The sequence below is a fragment of the Geotrypetes seraphini genome, chromosome 5 (assembly GCF_902459505.1).
Source record: "Geotrypetes seraphini chromosome 5, aGeoSer1.1, whole genome shotgun sequence".
NCBI classification, from domain to species: domain Eukaryota; kingdom Metazoa; phylum Chordata; class Amphibia; order Gymnophiona; family Dermophiidae; genus Geotrypetes; species Geotrypetes seraphini.
The window spans coordinates 270040196-270058084 of record NC_047088.1 but is presented as its reverse complement, the minus strand read 5'-3'; the positions used below and the strand labels follow the sequence as shown (position 1 = coordinate 270058084).

General features: G+C 42.8%; 1 protein-coding gene across 1 annotated transcript in view; it reads left to right on the top strand.

Moving 5' to 3' along the window:
* ADCY10 (adenylate cyclase 10) overlaps positions 1-17889 on the top strand; it is an 803671-nt gene that overhangs the window by 73663 nt on the left and 712119 nt on the right. The window contains exon 5 of the mRNA XM_033944139.1: positions 5897-6102. Within this exon, the coding sequence (XP_033800030.1) occupies positions 5897-6102 (206 nt within the window). The remainder of the gene's footprint in view (positions 1-5896; positions 6103-17889) is intronic.

Sequence of the window (17889 nt, the reverse complement as noted above, 5' to 3'; positions counted from 1 at the left end):
TTTTTAATAGACTCACATTAGCTCCCTATAAATCATCGAATAACCTATAAAATATCACTTCTAACATTTAAAACTCTATCTAACAACGAACCCCAATTCATAGACTAACTGTTAATCCCACATAACTCGACCCGATCCCTAAGATCTACTACACAAGGGTTGCTTACTGTACCGTCCCTGAAGATCATCGGAACCAGACGCCACGATATATTCTCAGTCGCGGCCCCTCTTACCTGGAATGCCCTCCCTCTATATATCAGAGAAATCAAAGACTTGAATTTATTTAAAATCAATCTAAAAACCTTTCTTTTTAAAGCCTCTTTTAATATTTAAAACTTTTTCATTTTTAAAAAAATTTTTACTTTTTAACAATCTTTTAACATAATTTTTAATCCCCCAATCCTAATGTTCTTTCCTCTACTACACTTTCATTTTCTTCTCTTCTGAGAAACTGCAATATGTAACTTTTGCCCACTTTTCTCCTTCCCCAAAGTGTTCCAGTTCGTCTGTTCTGTCTGTCAGGTGTTTCTGTCCCCCTCTTAAGCTTGTGTATAACATATTTTTAAACTGTTACTCGCTTAGTATGAAATAAGCGATTCATCAAATTTAATAAAACTTGAAACTTGAAAACTATGGCTTTCCTAAAATTAGCCACAAGATCCCACAAAGCATCAAGAGTCACCTCTGAGGGTTTGTTAAGAAAAGTTTGCACTTGACCAGTGAAAAAATGTTCACCACTTGAAGATTCCTCTTGTTTCCCTTCCATCTGGGTAATCCCTCCACCCACTGGTGGAAATGCCTCTGGTTTCCTGGAGGGGCTCTCTCGTTGAAGTGCCCTTTCTCCAACGATGTCTGGCTTGCCTCTGGTGTTGGAAACAACCCTTCCTCCAGGGTTTCCTCACCTCTCGGGGAACTTGTTATCCGGGGCTGCGGGGGTGGTGCTCGAAGGTCAGGGCTGAGAGTTGTATCCGGCCCAGGGAGAACTGCTGCAGACCCGTCCATACGCAGCATCTCCTGCGGGCTTCTCACCAACGTTCTGGGTACATTTTGCATGCGCCTCAAGATTTCTTCAATGATGCCGACAGGGACTCTGGTTCGCCGCGAGGCAGCAGCGGCGCTCCGCCCGTGTCACTTCGGCATTGCAGGTAGGAGAGAAAAAGTTCCCCTTACTACCCGTAGAATTTCTTGAATTAATCGGACAAAATCCCAAGGCGTCTATCCAGCCGAACAAGCTCGCGACCATCTTGGATCGATCAATTCGCTTAATCTTTTTTTTAAGTTCAAGAAAGTTTTTATTGAAGTTTCCAAAATTGCAATAAACATAAACATATGGCACTTGCCACCAATTACATTCTTTTTGGTTTTTTTTTTGGTTTGCAAGTGTTTTGCAAGACAGGCAAAACATTTTATTAAATTTTAACTTGATATACAAGCAAGGTCTTGCAATACAAGTACATATAGTATACACGTATCACATCATCGCAGCTGAGCCAATGGTTCTTTTCCCTCTGATGCTTCAGGAGTTTAGTGACTGTTCTTTTTCATTTTTTTAAATATTCTTTATTCAATTTTGAAACTTTAATTGTGCACAATTGATACTTTTACATACATTATTATCATTACAGCACAATATACTTAATAAAAGAAAGATAAGACTTATTTTCTCCCATCCCCTTCCAATTTAAAAACATCTCATAAAAATACTTATAATCAACCCTTCTTTACTTCTTAACAAATGCCAAAACATACCCCCCCCCCCCCCACCCCGGATGTGCACATTTTCCACAATTATACAATTAGATTAATTTTTACAATATTTAGTTAATGGTTCCCACAGTCCCATAAATTTTTTATAATAACCCTTCTGAATAAATTACATTCTTACAATACAATTATAGCAATTAAAATTATTCCCTCTAACTGGAAAAACATAGCTGCAGTGAAGTATGGAGAGTGGTGGAATTCTGCAGGTTTGGTTGCAAAATGTGAGCGAATTGCTCCTGAGAGAACATCTTCCATGAAGAAATTTGAATGACTCTGGGCTCCCCTGTTGTAATATACCACAGCCATTACCCCTTATCCAGGAGCTGTCAGGCATTGGAACTGATTTTCTGGCTGAAGAAGTTTGATCATGTGACACCTTACTACCGACAGCTGCATTGGCTACCGATGGAGGCACGCGTAAAGTTTAAGTTCGCCTGTTTCTGCTTTAAAGTACTATATGGTCTAGCCCCTAAATACATAACTGACCTTTTCTCCTTCTCAGCCAACAGACATAAGAGAAGTTCACATTCTATCTTCGTTTCCCCCCAGTTAGAGGATGTAAACTCAAAAGACACCATCAACACCTTTTCTCACATCAGGCAGCATTATGGGGTAAAGATTTAGAACAATTACTTACGCCTACTACTTATGGGGAATTCAGGAAACGCCTAAAAACATATCTGTTCCTGAAATATCTAGGCAGCTGACCCATACAACTCTTTCTCCTCAATATCTGACCCCTTGAGCTATTAATCACTAGCTTCCACCCTGTTAAGTTCAATCTATTTGTACCTTCTTTTAATCTTTGTAAACCGCATAGAACTTCACGGTCCTGCGGTATATAAATTGTTGTTATTATTATTATTATTACTAGTTGTTTAGCCCATTACATTAACGGGTGCTAGCAGCCCTTCTCCCTTACTTTTACCTCCTCCCTGTCCAGCAGCCCCCCCCCGCCCTATTCCCTGCTCCCCCTATATAGCAGTAGCCCTATTCCCTGCTCCCCTATATAACATCGCCTAAAATCCATATACCTGCTATCATCCAATGCTTCCAGATGACCTTAAATCCGCCAATTGAATCTTGGAGTTTAACCATATAGTTTGATTCGTGGATTTATAGATTGGAATAGATGTTAAATTGCTAACATATCGCAGAGTTTTCCATGTATCCATAAATATTCTGTTTTCTTTATACAATCTAGGCATTTTAATACTAAGAACATGACATAAACGTAGAGGAGACATGAGTCTCCACTCCAACCACAACCAGTCTGGGATATTATCAATGAGCTCTGGGAGGACCCAATACATACCCTGGCGCAAAATATATGCTTGATGATACCTATAAAAATTGGGAAAATTTATCCCACCCTCCGTAATTAGTTTTTGTAAAGATACTAAAGCGATTCTAGGAGTTTTACCCATCCAAACAAACTTTGTAAGAATACTGTTTAACTTTTTATAAAAGGACCCTTAAAAAAAACTGGTAACATTCCCATTTGATAACAAACCACAGGCAACACCATCATTTTAATAGTTTGAACTCTCCCCCACAAAGCAGAGACTTAGAGGGGACATGATAGAGACTTACAAGATCATGAAGGGCATAGAGAAAATGGAGAAGGACAGATTCTTCAAACTTTCTAAAACTACTAGAACGAGAGGGCATTCGGAAAAACTAAGAGGGGACAGATTCAAAACCAATGCTATGTAGTTCTTCTTCACCCAGAGGGTGGTGGACACCTGGAATGCGCTTCCAGAGGACGTGATAAGTCAGAGTACGGTTTTGGAGTTCAAGAAGGGATTGGATGATTTCCTGAAGGAAAAGGGGATAGAAGGGTATAGATAGAGGATTACTGTACAGGTTCTGGACCTGATGGGCTGCCGCGTGAGCGGACTGCTGGGCATGATGGACCTCTGGCCTGACCCAGCGGAGGCATTACTTATGTTCTTATGACCAGCCAGCACAGCTTTAGCAAAAGATGATCTTGCTTGACGAACTTGCTGCACTTCTTCGAGGGAGTAAACAGGCAGATAGACAAGGGTGATCCATTTGACATTGTATATCTGGATTTTCAGAAGGCATTCGACAAGGTTCCGCATGAACGACTACTTCGGAAAATTGAGAGCCATGGACTAGAGGGTGAAATACTCACGTGGATTAAAAACTGGCTAGTGGATAGGAAACAGAGAGTGGGGGTAAATGGACAATACTTGGACTGGAAGAACGTCACTAGTGGGATGCCACAGGGCTCGGTGCTTGGACCCGTGCTCTTCAACATATTCATAAATGATTTGGTAATGGGTACGACGAATGAGGTGATTAAATTTGCAAACGATACGAAGTTATTCAGAGTAGTGAAGAAGCAGGGGGGATTGTGAAGGTCTGCAATGCGACATAATCATGCATGAGAAATTGGCAGCGACACGGCAAATGATGTTCAACGTGGATAAGTGTAAGGTAATAGATGTCGGTAACAAAAATCTCATACACGAATACAAGATGTCCAGGGCGGTACTTGGGGAGACCCCCCAGGAAAGAGACTTGAGAGTACTGGTCGACAAGTCAATGAAGCCATCTGCGCAATGCGCGGCGGTGGTGAAAAAGATGAACAGAATGCTAAGAATGATTAAGAAGGGGATCACGAACAGATCGGAGAAGGTTATCATGCTGCTGTACCAGGCCATGGTACGCCCTCATCTGGAATACTGCGTCCAGCACTGGTCGCCGTACATGAAGAAGGACACGGTACTACTTGAAAAGGTCCAGAGAAGAGCGACTAAAAAAGGTTAAGGGGCTGGAGGAGTTGCTGTACAGTGAGAGATTAGAGAAGCTGGGCCTATTCTCCCTTGATAAGAGGAGACTGAGAGGGGACATGATTGAAACATTCAAGATAATGAAGGGAATAGACTTAGTAGATAAGGACAGGTTGTTCACCCTCTCCAAGGTAGAGAGAACGAGAGGGCACTCTCTAAAGTTAAAAGAGGATAGATTCCGTACCACTCAGAGTGGTAGAGAACTGGAATGCTCTTCCGGAGTCTGTTATATGGGGAAACACCCTCCATGGATTCAAGACAAAGTTGGACAAGTTCCTGCTGAACCAGAACGAACACAGGTAGGGCTGGTCTCGTTAGGGCATAGGTCTTTGACCTGGGGGCCGCTGCGTGAGTGGACTGCTGGTCTGACCCAGCAGTGGCAATTCTTATGTTCTTATGATGCCTTCACAAACAGTATTTAAACATGGGTGACCTGGGCCTACACAGAGTGGTGGCACACTGGATGGACCATGAGGGTCATTTTCTGCCATTGTGTACTGTGTGATAAGTAGGGTTACCAGATTTTCCGTTTGGAAAATCCGGACCCCTAAATCCATCCCCAGGCCCGCCCCATTATGCCCCAGTCCTATGATGCCCTCCTGCCTGATGGTGATTTGTTCCAAGTGCCAGGTTTTGAAAAGCTGTCCGAGGAAATCCAGCCATCTGGTAACCCTAATGATAGGCCATGCGGTCTTTATCTGACATTTCATATATGCTGTCTGTATGTGGTACACATTCAGGTACAGTAGTAATTTTAAATGTCCCTGGAGGTTCACAATCTGAATTTGTACCTGAGGCACTGAAGAGTTTTTTGGTGTTTATATCCTAAGCTAACTAAGACTTGAGTTTGTGCTTTTCTGCCACCCACTACAGCACTCGTTCTCCCACCTCTGCCCTTACTTTCCTCCCACATCCACCTCTGTTTCCTCCTTCACAGCTACTGTCCCCTGTCACTCACTGTGGAATCTGTGCTCTGGTATCAGTATCCATCTGTGCATCAAAACCTTGTGAGATATTTAACTGCACATGCCAGCCCAGAAATTTCAATGCATGCATGGCTGCTGGGAAGAAAGCAATGGGAAGTGAAGGGAAGCTCTCACTGTTTTTCCTCCTACTGGTACAGAAACTTTTCATTTGGGATGAGGGGACTTGGAGATTCCCAGAAGTATTGGAGGTCCCTGTGCCCCAATTGCTCTTGCGGTAAGGAAAGGTTGGAATTAGGGTCTGTTCTGTTAGGGCAGTGTGTACATGCATGAGAGCGTGAAGGAAGTTTAAATGCTGATGTTCTCCCCCATCTCTTCCATTTTCTCCAGGCATTTCTGCTGGATGGCTCTCAAAGGTCGTCATAAGCCTCAGTAATAAAGAGTGCTTTGTGGTTCTTGGGCGAGCCGTAGATGACGTGAGATTGGCAGAAGGTCATGCAGGAGCTAGTGAAATCATTATGTCTGAAAATGCTTGGGAGCTCTGCAGTAGGTCCATAATTATAGTTGAAAAAAGAGAGCATGAAAGAGCTGTAAAGGTACACAAAACAATGATTTGATCATTAATAAAGTAACATGTTTATATTCTTGAAGAGTCCTTTCCTGGGATTTTCGTTTCTTCGCATGCTTTATTCATTTGGATTGAGTTCATACCCTTTTCAGTAGTAGTTCAAGGCAAGATATGTGCTTAGTTTTATTAAGTTCTTGACATCTTGCCTTTCAGCATGAAAAAATCAAACATTCAGAGTGCAGCCATTAGATCATTTCAAGTCCACTAGGTACAGTATTTCCCTGTCCCTGTTGGGCGTAGAATCTAAAGGGCTGATACGTTAGAGCCAATAGCATTGGACCAGCACCGGCGCTAATCTGCGCAGAATGTTCAGAGGGATTTAGCGCAGGAAACAGCACGCGCACCAAAGAAGGCTGCAAATTGCATTAAACGCAATCATTTGCTCCGAGAAAACAGTGCCCTTGCAAACGTTGCTCAGAACTGTCGTTCAGGGCTTTGAACAGAGAATTTCTGGTGATTTTCTCTTTAGAAGTGTAAGAAGCCTCTAAGCAATGACACAGTGAGCGTAGGAGGCACTCAGGGCAGTGGTGCTAGTTCCACACCACACTCATGCCCTCTTTTTCTACCTCCATATGTCTTTAAATCTTCGCCAGCGCGAACAGCTTCTCCTGCTTGTGCTAGCTTTCCCTCTGATGTCATTTCCTGGCCCTATGACCTGGAAGTGATTTCAGAGGGAGCCAGGCTAGAGTAGTTGCTCGTTGCTGGCAAAGATTTTAGAGAGGTACAGGTGGCAGGGAAGGGAGAACGCGAGCTTGGCATACATAGCTGGGGGAAAAGAGGTGCCGGCACTCCCACCAAGACGGCACCCTGGGCAGTATGCTCCCCCCCCTCACTAAGCCACTGCCTCTAAGTGCCGATACTGAAAAAGTGTGCAAGTCCGAGCAAACCCAAGCAGAATATTATGCTTTCATATGCATGGGAACTGCTTTCTAGAGTACTGCAGCATGCTTGCATGTGCCTTCCTACCTGTTACTATCATGTGGTGCTTAATGGGGATGGGAGGGCAATGATAGGTAATGAGAATGTTAAAGATGTCAGAGGTGGGGAAGGGAAGGGAGGTGACCATTTGCAATGCACAGGGGTATCATTGCAGGGGCTAATGGTAAGCCAACTAGGGGAGCAAGTGGAACAAGGTACATGGTTCAGTGATTCACATGGATGGGAAACAAACATTCCTTTTTAGAAAGGACAGAGATGGCCGAAAAGGCAAAGGAGTAGCTTTCTGTGTAAAGACCAGTATCCAACAACTGAAATGCAGAGGGTCTGGGGAAAGGAAAAAGTGATATGGATTGCTTTGAAAAGATGGAGCTTCTTTCTTCATGGGTGTTGTCTACAGAAGGGCCAGCATTAGGGGGGAGCAAACAGGGCATTTGCCTTGGGCCCTCAGGCTCTGGGGGCCCCAATGGGCCAGCATGTCTTCCCCCTTCTCTCTGTACCGGTCCGATGTCGCCCTCACCTTCTGTCTCGCTAAAAAATCTGCCAACCTCAGCAGTGATTCAGAAACATTGCCTGCGGCTCCACTTAGAAATATATAGAAACATAGAAAGATGACGGCAGAAAAGGGCCACAGCCCATCAAGTCTGCCCACTCTATTGACCCACCCCATTAAGTCTGAGTGCTAGTGACCTGGTTCCTTAACTTGACCCTCGAAGGGATCCCACGTGGGTGTCCCATTTATTCTTAAAGTCGAGCACGCAGGTGGCCTTGATCACCTGCACCGGAAGTTTATTCCAGTGATCTATCACCCTTTCTGTAAAGAAATACTTCCTGGTGTCACCACTAAATTTCCCTCCTCTGAGTTTGAACGGGTGCCCCCTTGTGACCGAGGGTCCCTTGGGAAAGAATATATCGTTTTCCACCTCGACACGACCTGTGACGTACTTAAACGTCTCAATCATGTCACCCCTTTCCCTGCGCTCCTCTAGGGTATAGAGCTGCAGTTTGCCCAGTCTTTCTTCGTATGAGAGACCCTTGAGTCCGGCGACCATCCTAGTGGCCATCCGCTGGACTGACTCAGCTCGAGGCACATCCTTCCGGTAATGTGGCCTCCAGAATTGCACACAGTATTCCAGATGAGGTCTCACCATGGTTCTGTAGAGTGGCATTATGACTTCAGGTTTGCGGCTGACGAAGCTTCTATTGATACATCCCATCATTTGCCTTGCCTTAGATGAGGCCTTCTCTACTTGTTTGGCAGCCTTCACGTCTGTACTGATGATTACCCCCAAGTCCCGTTCCTCTGAAGTCCTAGCTAGCGTTTCTCCATTCAAGGAGTATGTTCTGTATGGATTTCCGCTGCCGAGATGCATGATTTTACATTTTTTAGCGTTGAAGCCCAGCTGCCATGTCGAGGACCAGTTTTCCAACGTGATCAGATCCTGCGTCATACTATCCTTGAGGTTGCTTTCACTTACTATGTTACACAGTTTGGCGTCGTCGGCGAACAGTGTCGTCGGCTACTTTACCCTGAAGCCCCCGGGTCAAGTCACTTATGAATAAGTTGAAAAGGGATGGTCCCAGGACCGAGCCCTGCAGTACTCCGCTAGTCACCTCCGATGTCTTAGAGAGGGTGCCGTTGACCACCACCCTCTGAAGTCTTCCACTCAGCCAATCATTGACCCATGCAGTTAGTTTCTCACCCAACCCCATCGATTTCATCTTGTTTAATAGTCTACGATGTGGGACACTGTCGAAAGCTTTACTGAAATCCAAGTACACTATGTCCAGAGACTCTTGCTTTCTGTCTGACACTGTCCACCTGGGTGGAAACAGGAAGTTGCATCATTGGGGAACAGACCGTGGCAGACAGAAAGCAGGAAGGGGAGCCGCAGGTAATGTTTCTGAATCGCTTGAATAAGAAAATGCTAGGGGATGGAGAGAAAGGGACAGGGAGATATAGTCTGACCAGTGGAGAGAGGGAGGGATATTCTGAAAAGTATTCCACTGCCTTTTCCTTTGGTTCAGTATGTTTGTGAGTGACATTGCCGAAAGTTTAGAAGGTAAAGTTTGTCTTTTTGCAGATGACACCAAAATTTGTAAAAGGGTAGACAACCTGGAGGGAGTTGAAAACATGAAAAAGCATCTGCAAAAGTTAGAAGAGCTCTTGCAAAGAAGTGCACAGTGATGCATTTGGGGAGTAAGAATCCAAGGTAGTCATAATATCTGATTTCAGAAAACTTTGGTTAACCACAAGGGAGAATGCATCAAACAGAAAACTGATAAATTGTGCCGATGGGTTGCCACACAGAGAAGAAATGATTACCCCAACTGATAGATGAAAAAAGAACAGAAGCCTCACAAAGAAAAATTTTTAAAACCATCATCTGTCATAGATCCAAATCCCTACCAACAACAATAGCCATTCTATGCCAATGCATAAATGCAAGATCCATATGCAATACAGCAGACCCGATTAAAGATATGATAGTGGAGTCTGAACTAGGAATAATGTTTATCACAGAGACATGGCTAAATAATAAATTGGATCCTATAACACTAGATTTATGCCTAGCAGGCTATAAGATGATACAAATAGACAGGATGGCAGCAAGCATCTCCAGATCCATAGTCCTTGCTGACTATGGAGATGAAGAAACTGAAGCAACTAGCTACAAGCAAAAGAACAAAGCCTATGAATGCAACAGCCATCAGCTGTGCCAGAGAACCGTCCACAAGCTGACGTCAATAACTGGTCTCCTTAAATCTTCTCAACCTCCTGTCACGTGAGCCATCAGCACACGCCATTTCACCTGATGAAGTAGCACAAACAAGGAGTATGTTGTACTCCTGGCTCCTTCGTGTGCCTCTTCTGTGCATCTCCCATAAATTCTTGGACTTTAATTTTTTTTTCCTGTTGGCTTACTTTCGTCCAGCCCTGGGTTTTCACTCATCTCCATCCCATTCAGTATTATGGGATGACAGAGTGCCTACATTTCCTGTCAGGCACTCTTTTGTCCCTTGAACAAGGACCTTGAACAAGGTCTCTCATTTCAGTTCCTTTAACATCATATTTGCTCTTGTAGAAACTTGGTTATGTCCAGGGGATGAGGCTCTCTTACAAATAATCTTGTCCTTTCGGTTACACATTTTTCTGTCATCATTGTAAATGTTGTAGGGGAGGAGGTTTAGCAGATTTGGTCTTTAGTAAAATTATCAGTTCACTACAAGATCAAGGTCCCTCCCCATGAACTATTTTGGAACACTTAGCCTTAAAAATAACCTCCCCCTCTCCTATGATATTTCTTATTTATAACCCGCCTCCAGTCACATGTTCTTCTCTCTTGGCCTTACAAGAGCTTTTATCTTCCTTTGTCTTCACCATTACTCATTCTGGGAGATCTAAATATACATTGTGATGATCTATCAGATGTTCTGGCCCAGGCTTTTTCTACTTTTCTTAACAATTCTACTGTTCATCAGCTAGTGAGTGGTCCAATACATTCTGCAGGTCAACTTCTTGATATTGCTTTGACTCTTCAAACACATGTTTCTCATTTTTCTATTCCAGTTATTCTCCTAATCCCATGGTCTGACCATGCTCTTTAACAGTTTTCTTATACTATTACTATACAATTCCAGCTCATGGTCCAATCCCTAGTCCTAGGACTTCTAGTCTACTGCAACATCCTCTATCTCCCCTTCCCCGCAGTCATGATAAAACAACTACAAACAGTACAAAATTCAGCCCTGAGACTGATCTATTCGCTGAAGAAATACAACCACAACACCGCCGCATACATCGACTCACACTGGCTCCCAATGCAAGCAAGAATAAGATTCAAATTTTACTGTTTACTATATAAAGCCATGAATGGAGACAGCCCAGCCTTCCTGAACAACCGCCTTATCTGAACTACCACAACCAAGCAAAGGAGAACCCAGACACCAATCAGAGGTATCAAATGCAAAAAAATATACGATGGCCTACTGGCCACACAGGCAATGAAACTTTATCACCAAGTATCCAATCTACTGACCACGACACCAGACTACAAAACTTTAAAAAAAAGAAATAAAAACCCTGCTATTCAAGAAATCCATCAATACAAACTAACTCCGCAGTAAGCATTTCAATCCCCCAAAGTAACCCGCTCAACTCGTCTGGAAATGTTCAGATAACCTCTAATGTAATCCGCCTTGAACTGCAAGTCAGTAATGTTAGGAAATTGAAGTCTCTCACTCCAGAAGTCTTCAAACATTGTGAAGCATTTCCTGCTGATTTTTCATCATGCTGTTATCTGATCAAATTCAACCTTGGGATAAGACCCTTAGGTCTACTCTTGATTATTCTGCACCTTTATTTACTGTCTCTTCAAAGCGCTGTTCTTCATAGCCTTGGTATCACTCTGTTTTTACTTTTCTACACCACCAATTGCGCAGTACTGAGCGCTCTTGGCATAAAACACCTTCAGTTAGTACTCTTCGAAATATCAAAAATACTTCATTGCAGTATTCTCATATGTTGCATAAGCACACATATAAACACACATATATTTCTAGTCTTTTCAAAGGTGATCTAAACCCATCTTATCTTTACCGCTTATTACACTCACGTTCTAACTCATCTCCCTCTGCTTTACCATCTACTCTTACTGCTGAAGAGGTTGCTTTAGGATTTCAAGATAAAATAACGAAACTACAGTAATCCTTTGGCATAAAAAACCTCCTCAAGTAATATTTCAAAAAAGAAAAAGCCTTGTGCAATGCAAGTGGATAAAGGTCCGCTTAATGCTTAGAACTACTGGTGCCTGGGGTGATCTCAAAGAGCAATGTCACACGAGGATAGATATAAAGACACACCACACATCGACGATGGCCAGCGTTTCGCTAATCATAAGCTGCCTCAGGATGAAAACAGCGATCAATCCTACAAAACAGAAATAAAAATGTGCAAAATACTTAACGTCTGTAGGACAACTGTTCTATCTCCTCTTCATTCAATAGGACAAAAAAATCCCGGCGTACTTTCAAACCGACTCCAGGGTTAAACATGGCGGCTCCTCGAACACAGACAGTGGAAAATGCCCCGCCTCTTAAATCCATTCGTTGCAATCACGTGTAGCACAACAGGATTGGATGAGCTCGTGTGTGACGTAATTTCAAAATAAAAAACAAAAAACAAAATCCGTGTTTTAAAGGGGCGTGATGTTTGGCCCACATAGATCTTCTGACACAGGCTGAGGCCATTTAAGAACATAAGAACATAAGCAGTGCCTCTGCCGGGTCAGACCACAGGTCCATCCTGCCCAGCAGTCCGCTCCCGCGGCGGCCCAAACAGGTCACGACCTGTCTGTATCACCAGAAGGGGCTCCCTTGCCACCTTGGTTTCTCATTTAAGTCCTGTCTTCCTATCGAAGTCCTAACCCTCCGGTCTTGCACATGCACGACCCGGTTTGGTTTCTATACTCATTACCTGATTAGCTTTCTATACTTTTGTTACATCCCAGCTCCTCCCTCAGTATCCCATGATCCCTTTATCCTTCAGGAATCCCTGTACCGTACTCTGCCTGATCACTTCCTCTGGTAGCGCATTTCTATCATTAAAGATTTTTTAGATGCTACTGCTACTGAAAGGAAAATACCTATTACATTTATTGTTCAAATATTAGCCTTGGCAATGCAAAGAAATTATTTTCGATAGAGTGAAAAATTTTTTCAGCAGGTTTCAGGCGCTGCAATGGGGGCCACTATGGCCCCATCTATAGCTAATCTTTTTATGCAACATTTAGAAATAAAAACACTACTGTTCAAAAAATATCTCCCATCAATCTAAACCGCCATCTAAAGAGTTACCAACCAATTCCTTTGGGAATAGAATCTCTTTATCCAACCCAAACTAAACACCCCTACTGTCCATATCATCAACATTAATTAACCAACATCATGCAATCATCAAAACAATAAATACACCTCCACATATAGGCATATGATGCTACTCTCCATCCGAAGAAACTTGACTCATCTCATGTAACATCTTTTATAATCTAGAATATATTGTAATTCTTATTCTCCACCAGTTGTAAATTGACTCAGTTGCTATGTAACATCTCCTGTGATATTGAATGTACTGTAATTCTTCACTATTACCTGTAATTAACACTTCTCCTGTAATGTAATTCTACGGGAAATGCCCAGATATCTTCCTTATTGTAATCCGTGGCTACGTTATATCTGCTGCGATATTGAATGTATTGTAACTCTTCACTGTTACTTGTAATCTACTCTTCTCCTGTAATGTAATTCTACTGGAAATGTCCAGATATCATCTTTATTGTAATCCGCCTAGAACCGCAAGGCACAGGCGGAATAGAAATCCCTAATGTAATGTAATGTAATTGAAAATCAATGGATTCTTTTGAATTATGGCTTAGGTTCATAGATGACATCTTCATGGCCTGGACTGGCTCCTATGAGACCCTTCTTGAGTTTTACAACTGGCTTAATGCTCGACATGATAAAATACAGTTTGACGTTAATGTTCATCCTAATAAAATTTCATTTCTGGATATTCTCCTTAGCAAGTAGGGTCCAAAGTTGGAAACCAGGGTTTTTCGTAAAAGCACCGATAGGAATACGTTTTTAGATTTCACAAGCAATCATCCGCTGCCTCTTAAACAAAGTTTACCTACTTCCCAGTTTTTACGCTTCAAACGCATTTGTTCAAATTCTGGGGCGTTTCGCCGTCAAAGTAAAGATCTTTCTCGGCGCTTACTAAATCGTGATTATCCTCCACAAACTTTAAAGAAGGCCTATAAACGAGCTAAACATGTGGACCGGAGTCTATTGTTAACATCTAAAACATGTTCTCCAGATACGCAAGCTAGCTAGAGTTTTCTCCAGCAATAAAACGTGTAGTTCGTTCTTTATGCTGTCATTGGGAAATTTTAAGTCAAGATCCTGCATTTTCTGACTGCCATCTCCGGTTGGCTTACTCTAGACAAAAGAATCTTAAAGAACTATTGAGCCCTTCGGATTGCCGTGCACAGATAAAACAATACCGCCAGTCCGTAGGTAGTCACTCTAAATGTCAAAGGTGTCAAATTTGCACTATTACATTAGATTTAACGGGTTGTTTTATGCATCCAGTGATGGGTAAAATGTATTCTATTCATTTTCATACCACCTATCTTACTTATGTAGTATATTTAATAATATGCCCGTGTCAGAAGATCTATGTGGGCCAAAAATCACGCCCCTTTAAAACACGGATTACGGAACATAAAAGCTGTCTTCATACAGGTAAACCACAGGCTCCAATTATTGCTCATTGTCAAGAGTTTAACCATATTTTCGACGATTTAAGGTGCTATGTAATAGATCATATCCCCATGAGCTATAGTAACAGACAACGTTTGCTATTGCAAAGAGAATTATTTTGGATTTATACCCTGGAAACTGAGGAACCCGAAGGGTTAAATTCTAAAACTGAATGGCATCATATATTATGACACAAAAATATGGTTTTTACCATCATTTTGTTTTTTTATTTTAAAATTACGTCACACACAATCTCATCCAATCCTGTTGTGCTACACGTGATTGCAACGAATGGATTTAAGAGGCGGGGCATTTTCCACTGTCTGTGTTCGAGGAGCCGCCATGTTTAACCCTGGAGTCGGTTTGAAAGTACGCCGGGATTTTTTTGTCCTATTGAATGAAGAGGAGATAGAACAGTTGTCCTACAGACGTTAAGTATTTTGCACATTTTTATTTCTGTCTTGTAGGATTGATCGCTGTTTTCATCCTGAGGCAGCTTATGATTAGCGAAACGCTGGCCATCGTCGATGTGTGGTGTGTCTTTATATCTATCCTCGTGTGACATTGCTCTTTGAGATCACCCCAGGCACCAGTAGTTCTAAGCATTAAGCGGACCTTTATCCACTTGCATTGCACAAGGCTTTTTCTTTGTTTGAAATATTACATGAGGTTTTTTTATGCCAATGATTTAAATGTACTCCGGTTAGTCTCCACCTATTTACAACCTGAGTTATTGGTTTGGTGGAGGGGGGATCTGAAGCTTTTTCCTACCTCTAGATAATTTTCATAGAAGAAGCGTTTTTGAAGTGCTGATTGTGGATCGTCCGCCTCAGGCTGTGGAGCCTGGTGCCTGTGGTGACATTAAGTACTTTCTTTACGGTTCCTTTGGTTATTCATGATTAGGGTTACTGTGCTGTAAACCAGGTCGGAAGTGTAGTTCAATAATATGCCACAATAAGAGTATACATTTCCTAGCCAATAAAGAAGCATTTTGCAATAACAAAGAATTACCCTTAGACAATCCCGAGGAAGAGACTTGAGAGAAAAGCTGGACATTTGCCCGCAACGGAATTCGCCTTCACATGATCATCTGCAGGTGAAGACCAACAAAGGTTTGCAATCTGTCACAAGAACAGAACATATGAAAAAGTCCAGCTGGCGTTGAATTGCACTTGGGACAGTTGGCATGAGAGGCAAACCCTGCCACATACACCCTATAGGGTGAGATATAAAGGCGTAACAGGAATTTATAGTACTGTTCTTGCAGAGTCACAGAGCGAGTCAAACGCGGGAGATGTTTCATAAGAAGACGCAAACCATCTCCAGTTATCTGTTCAGAGGAGGCAAGATCCTGATTCCACACCACCACCACAGCTTCATAGTCCCAAGGAGCAATGAAACTGCCCAAACTGACCTGATGAAAGGACAAACTGGTTTTAGGCTGTTGAGACAATGTCAAAGTTTCCTGAACCATATCCGCCATGTCCTCATTCAAAATATTATGGTCCAAAGAATGTAGGTAATGCGAGACTTGACCATAGGAAAACTAATCTCGAGCCTGCAAAAGTCCCCGAGCCTGGAGATCCTGAAAGGACAGAGGAAATACGTGCTCCGACACCACATCCCGCACATAGCATAAACCAAGGCCTGTCCATCTCTGCAAATATAGCTCAGAGCCGTCTGGATCCAAGTCTCGATTCCCCCATAAGGGCAACAATACTGTAGAGGTGAAATGCAAATGCATACATTTGCATAACCATTGCCAGCACTGTTGCACAGATTTCAACAGGGGATGGGAACAGGTAGGAAAAATCCTATCAGGTCTTTTGGCGTGGAGATAATATAACAAGTGTGTTGATGCCATAAGCTGCTGTTCAAGAGAAATAGGGGTATAGTGTTGAGTGTTCTTGATCCAATCAACCAGATGGCGGAGGAGACAGGCAATATTATAACGTCTCAAATCCGGCAATGCAAAGCCACCTCTTCCCACTGGCAAAGAGAGTTGCGCTAAGGACAATGTGGCTCGCTTCTTTTAATCTTCAATCTTGTGCTTCTTTAAAACAAATGATCATGTCTTTAAAACTTATAACTTCTCCTACTGATTCTATTCCTGCTTCTCTTCTCTCACGTTTTCTTGATTCACTTCTTGAGCCATTATTATCAATGGTCAATAATATCCTTTCTGTTGGCAATTTCCCTCAAGATTGGAAAAAAGCAATATATAACATTCTTTCTTATCAGATATTATCAAGTGGCCTCCCCTCTCTGATCTTCACATGAACAGTTGCTACATGTTCCATCGTTCAGATAATTATTCCTTGATGTTCATAGGAATTATTCTTTCTGACTTATGGCTCCTGCACTCTGGAATTCTTTATCCCATTACCTTCATATTGAAAGTTCATTTTTGAAATTTAAGGCTCAATTAAAGTCATATTTTTTTTCTCAGGCATTTTGTTCATAGTACGACAGTATGGGCAAAAAAAAAAAAGTTAAGCTTTTATTTTATCTCTTACCTTATATGTTTTTATCCATTCTCCTCTTCCCCATCCCTAGATTTTATTGTAATTAACCCATTTTTTCCCTCATGTTTTCATAGATGATTGTAGTGGCTGTATTTGTCAATGGTTTGTGTTTGTTCCCCTCCTCCTTTTTGTATGATATTGTAAACCGCTTAGATTTTAAGTTTGGTTTTATACTAGTACTAGTCTTTAAGCCAGTTACATTAATGGGTGCTAGAATAGATGTGTGTGTCTATCTTTCTGTCTCTCACTCTCCTTGGCCGCTGTCTGTCTGTCTTTTTTTATTTGTCTCTCTCTCCTTGGACGCTGTCTGTCTGTCTTCCTTTTCAAGAGCAAAGCATGATTGCTGTCTGCCCCCCAGCACACTCCTCCCACAAAAGCAGCCCCCTTTCCTTCTCCCCCTGGCCCCCTGTTGTGCCATGCCTGCCTGCTCCGTAGCTCTCTTCTGATCCCCCCTCCCAGAGCAAAGCATGATTGCTTTCTGGCCCCCAGCATACCCTCCCCCCAAAGCAAGCCCCTTTCCCTCTCGTCCTGGCTCCCTGCCTGCCTGGATTGCTCCCTCTTCTGGCCCACTGGCACGAATTGCGGCTGGCTGTAGCGAACCTCACAGGCCACTTTCCACCTCGGTAGCATGTTCCCTCTGACCCATGGGATTGCGTCAGAGGGAACATGCTACCGAGGTGGAGAGCGGCCTATGAGGTTCGCTACAGCCAGCTGGCGATCCTTAGCAGGCTTCTTTAAAAAGGAGCAGCAGCAGTGGTTTGTTGTCTGGGTGAGTGAGGGCGGGAGGGAGGGGGGAGTCGCCGGCGTAATCCCTGCCTCCATGTTCGAAAATGGAATTCGGCACAGAGGGAAACATCACACTGTCAGGGAGCACACCGTCCTAAGTGTGCATGTGCGCTTAGGGTTTTATTATAGAGGATTTGCGGTATATCAAATAAATTGAACTTGAACAATGATATATAAAAGTTTTCTGG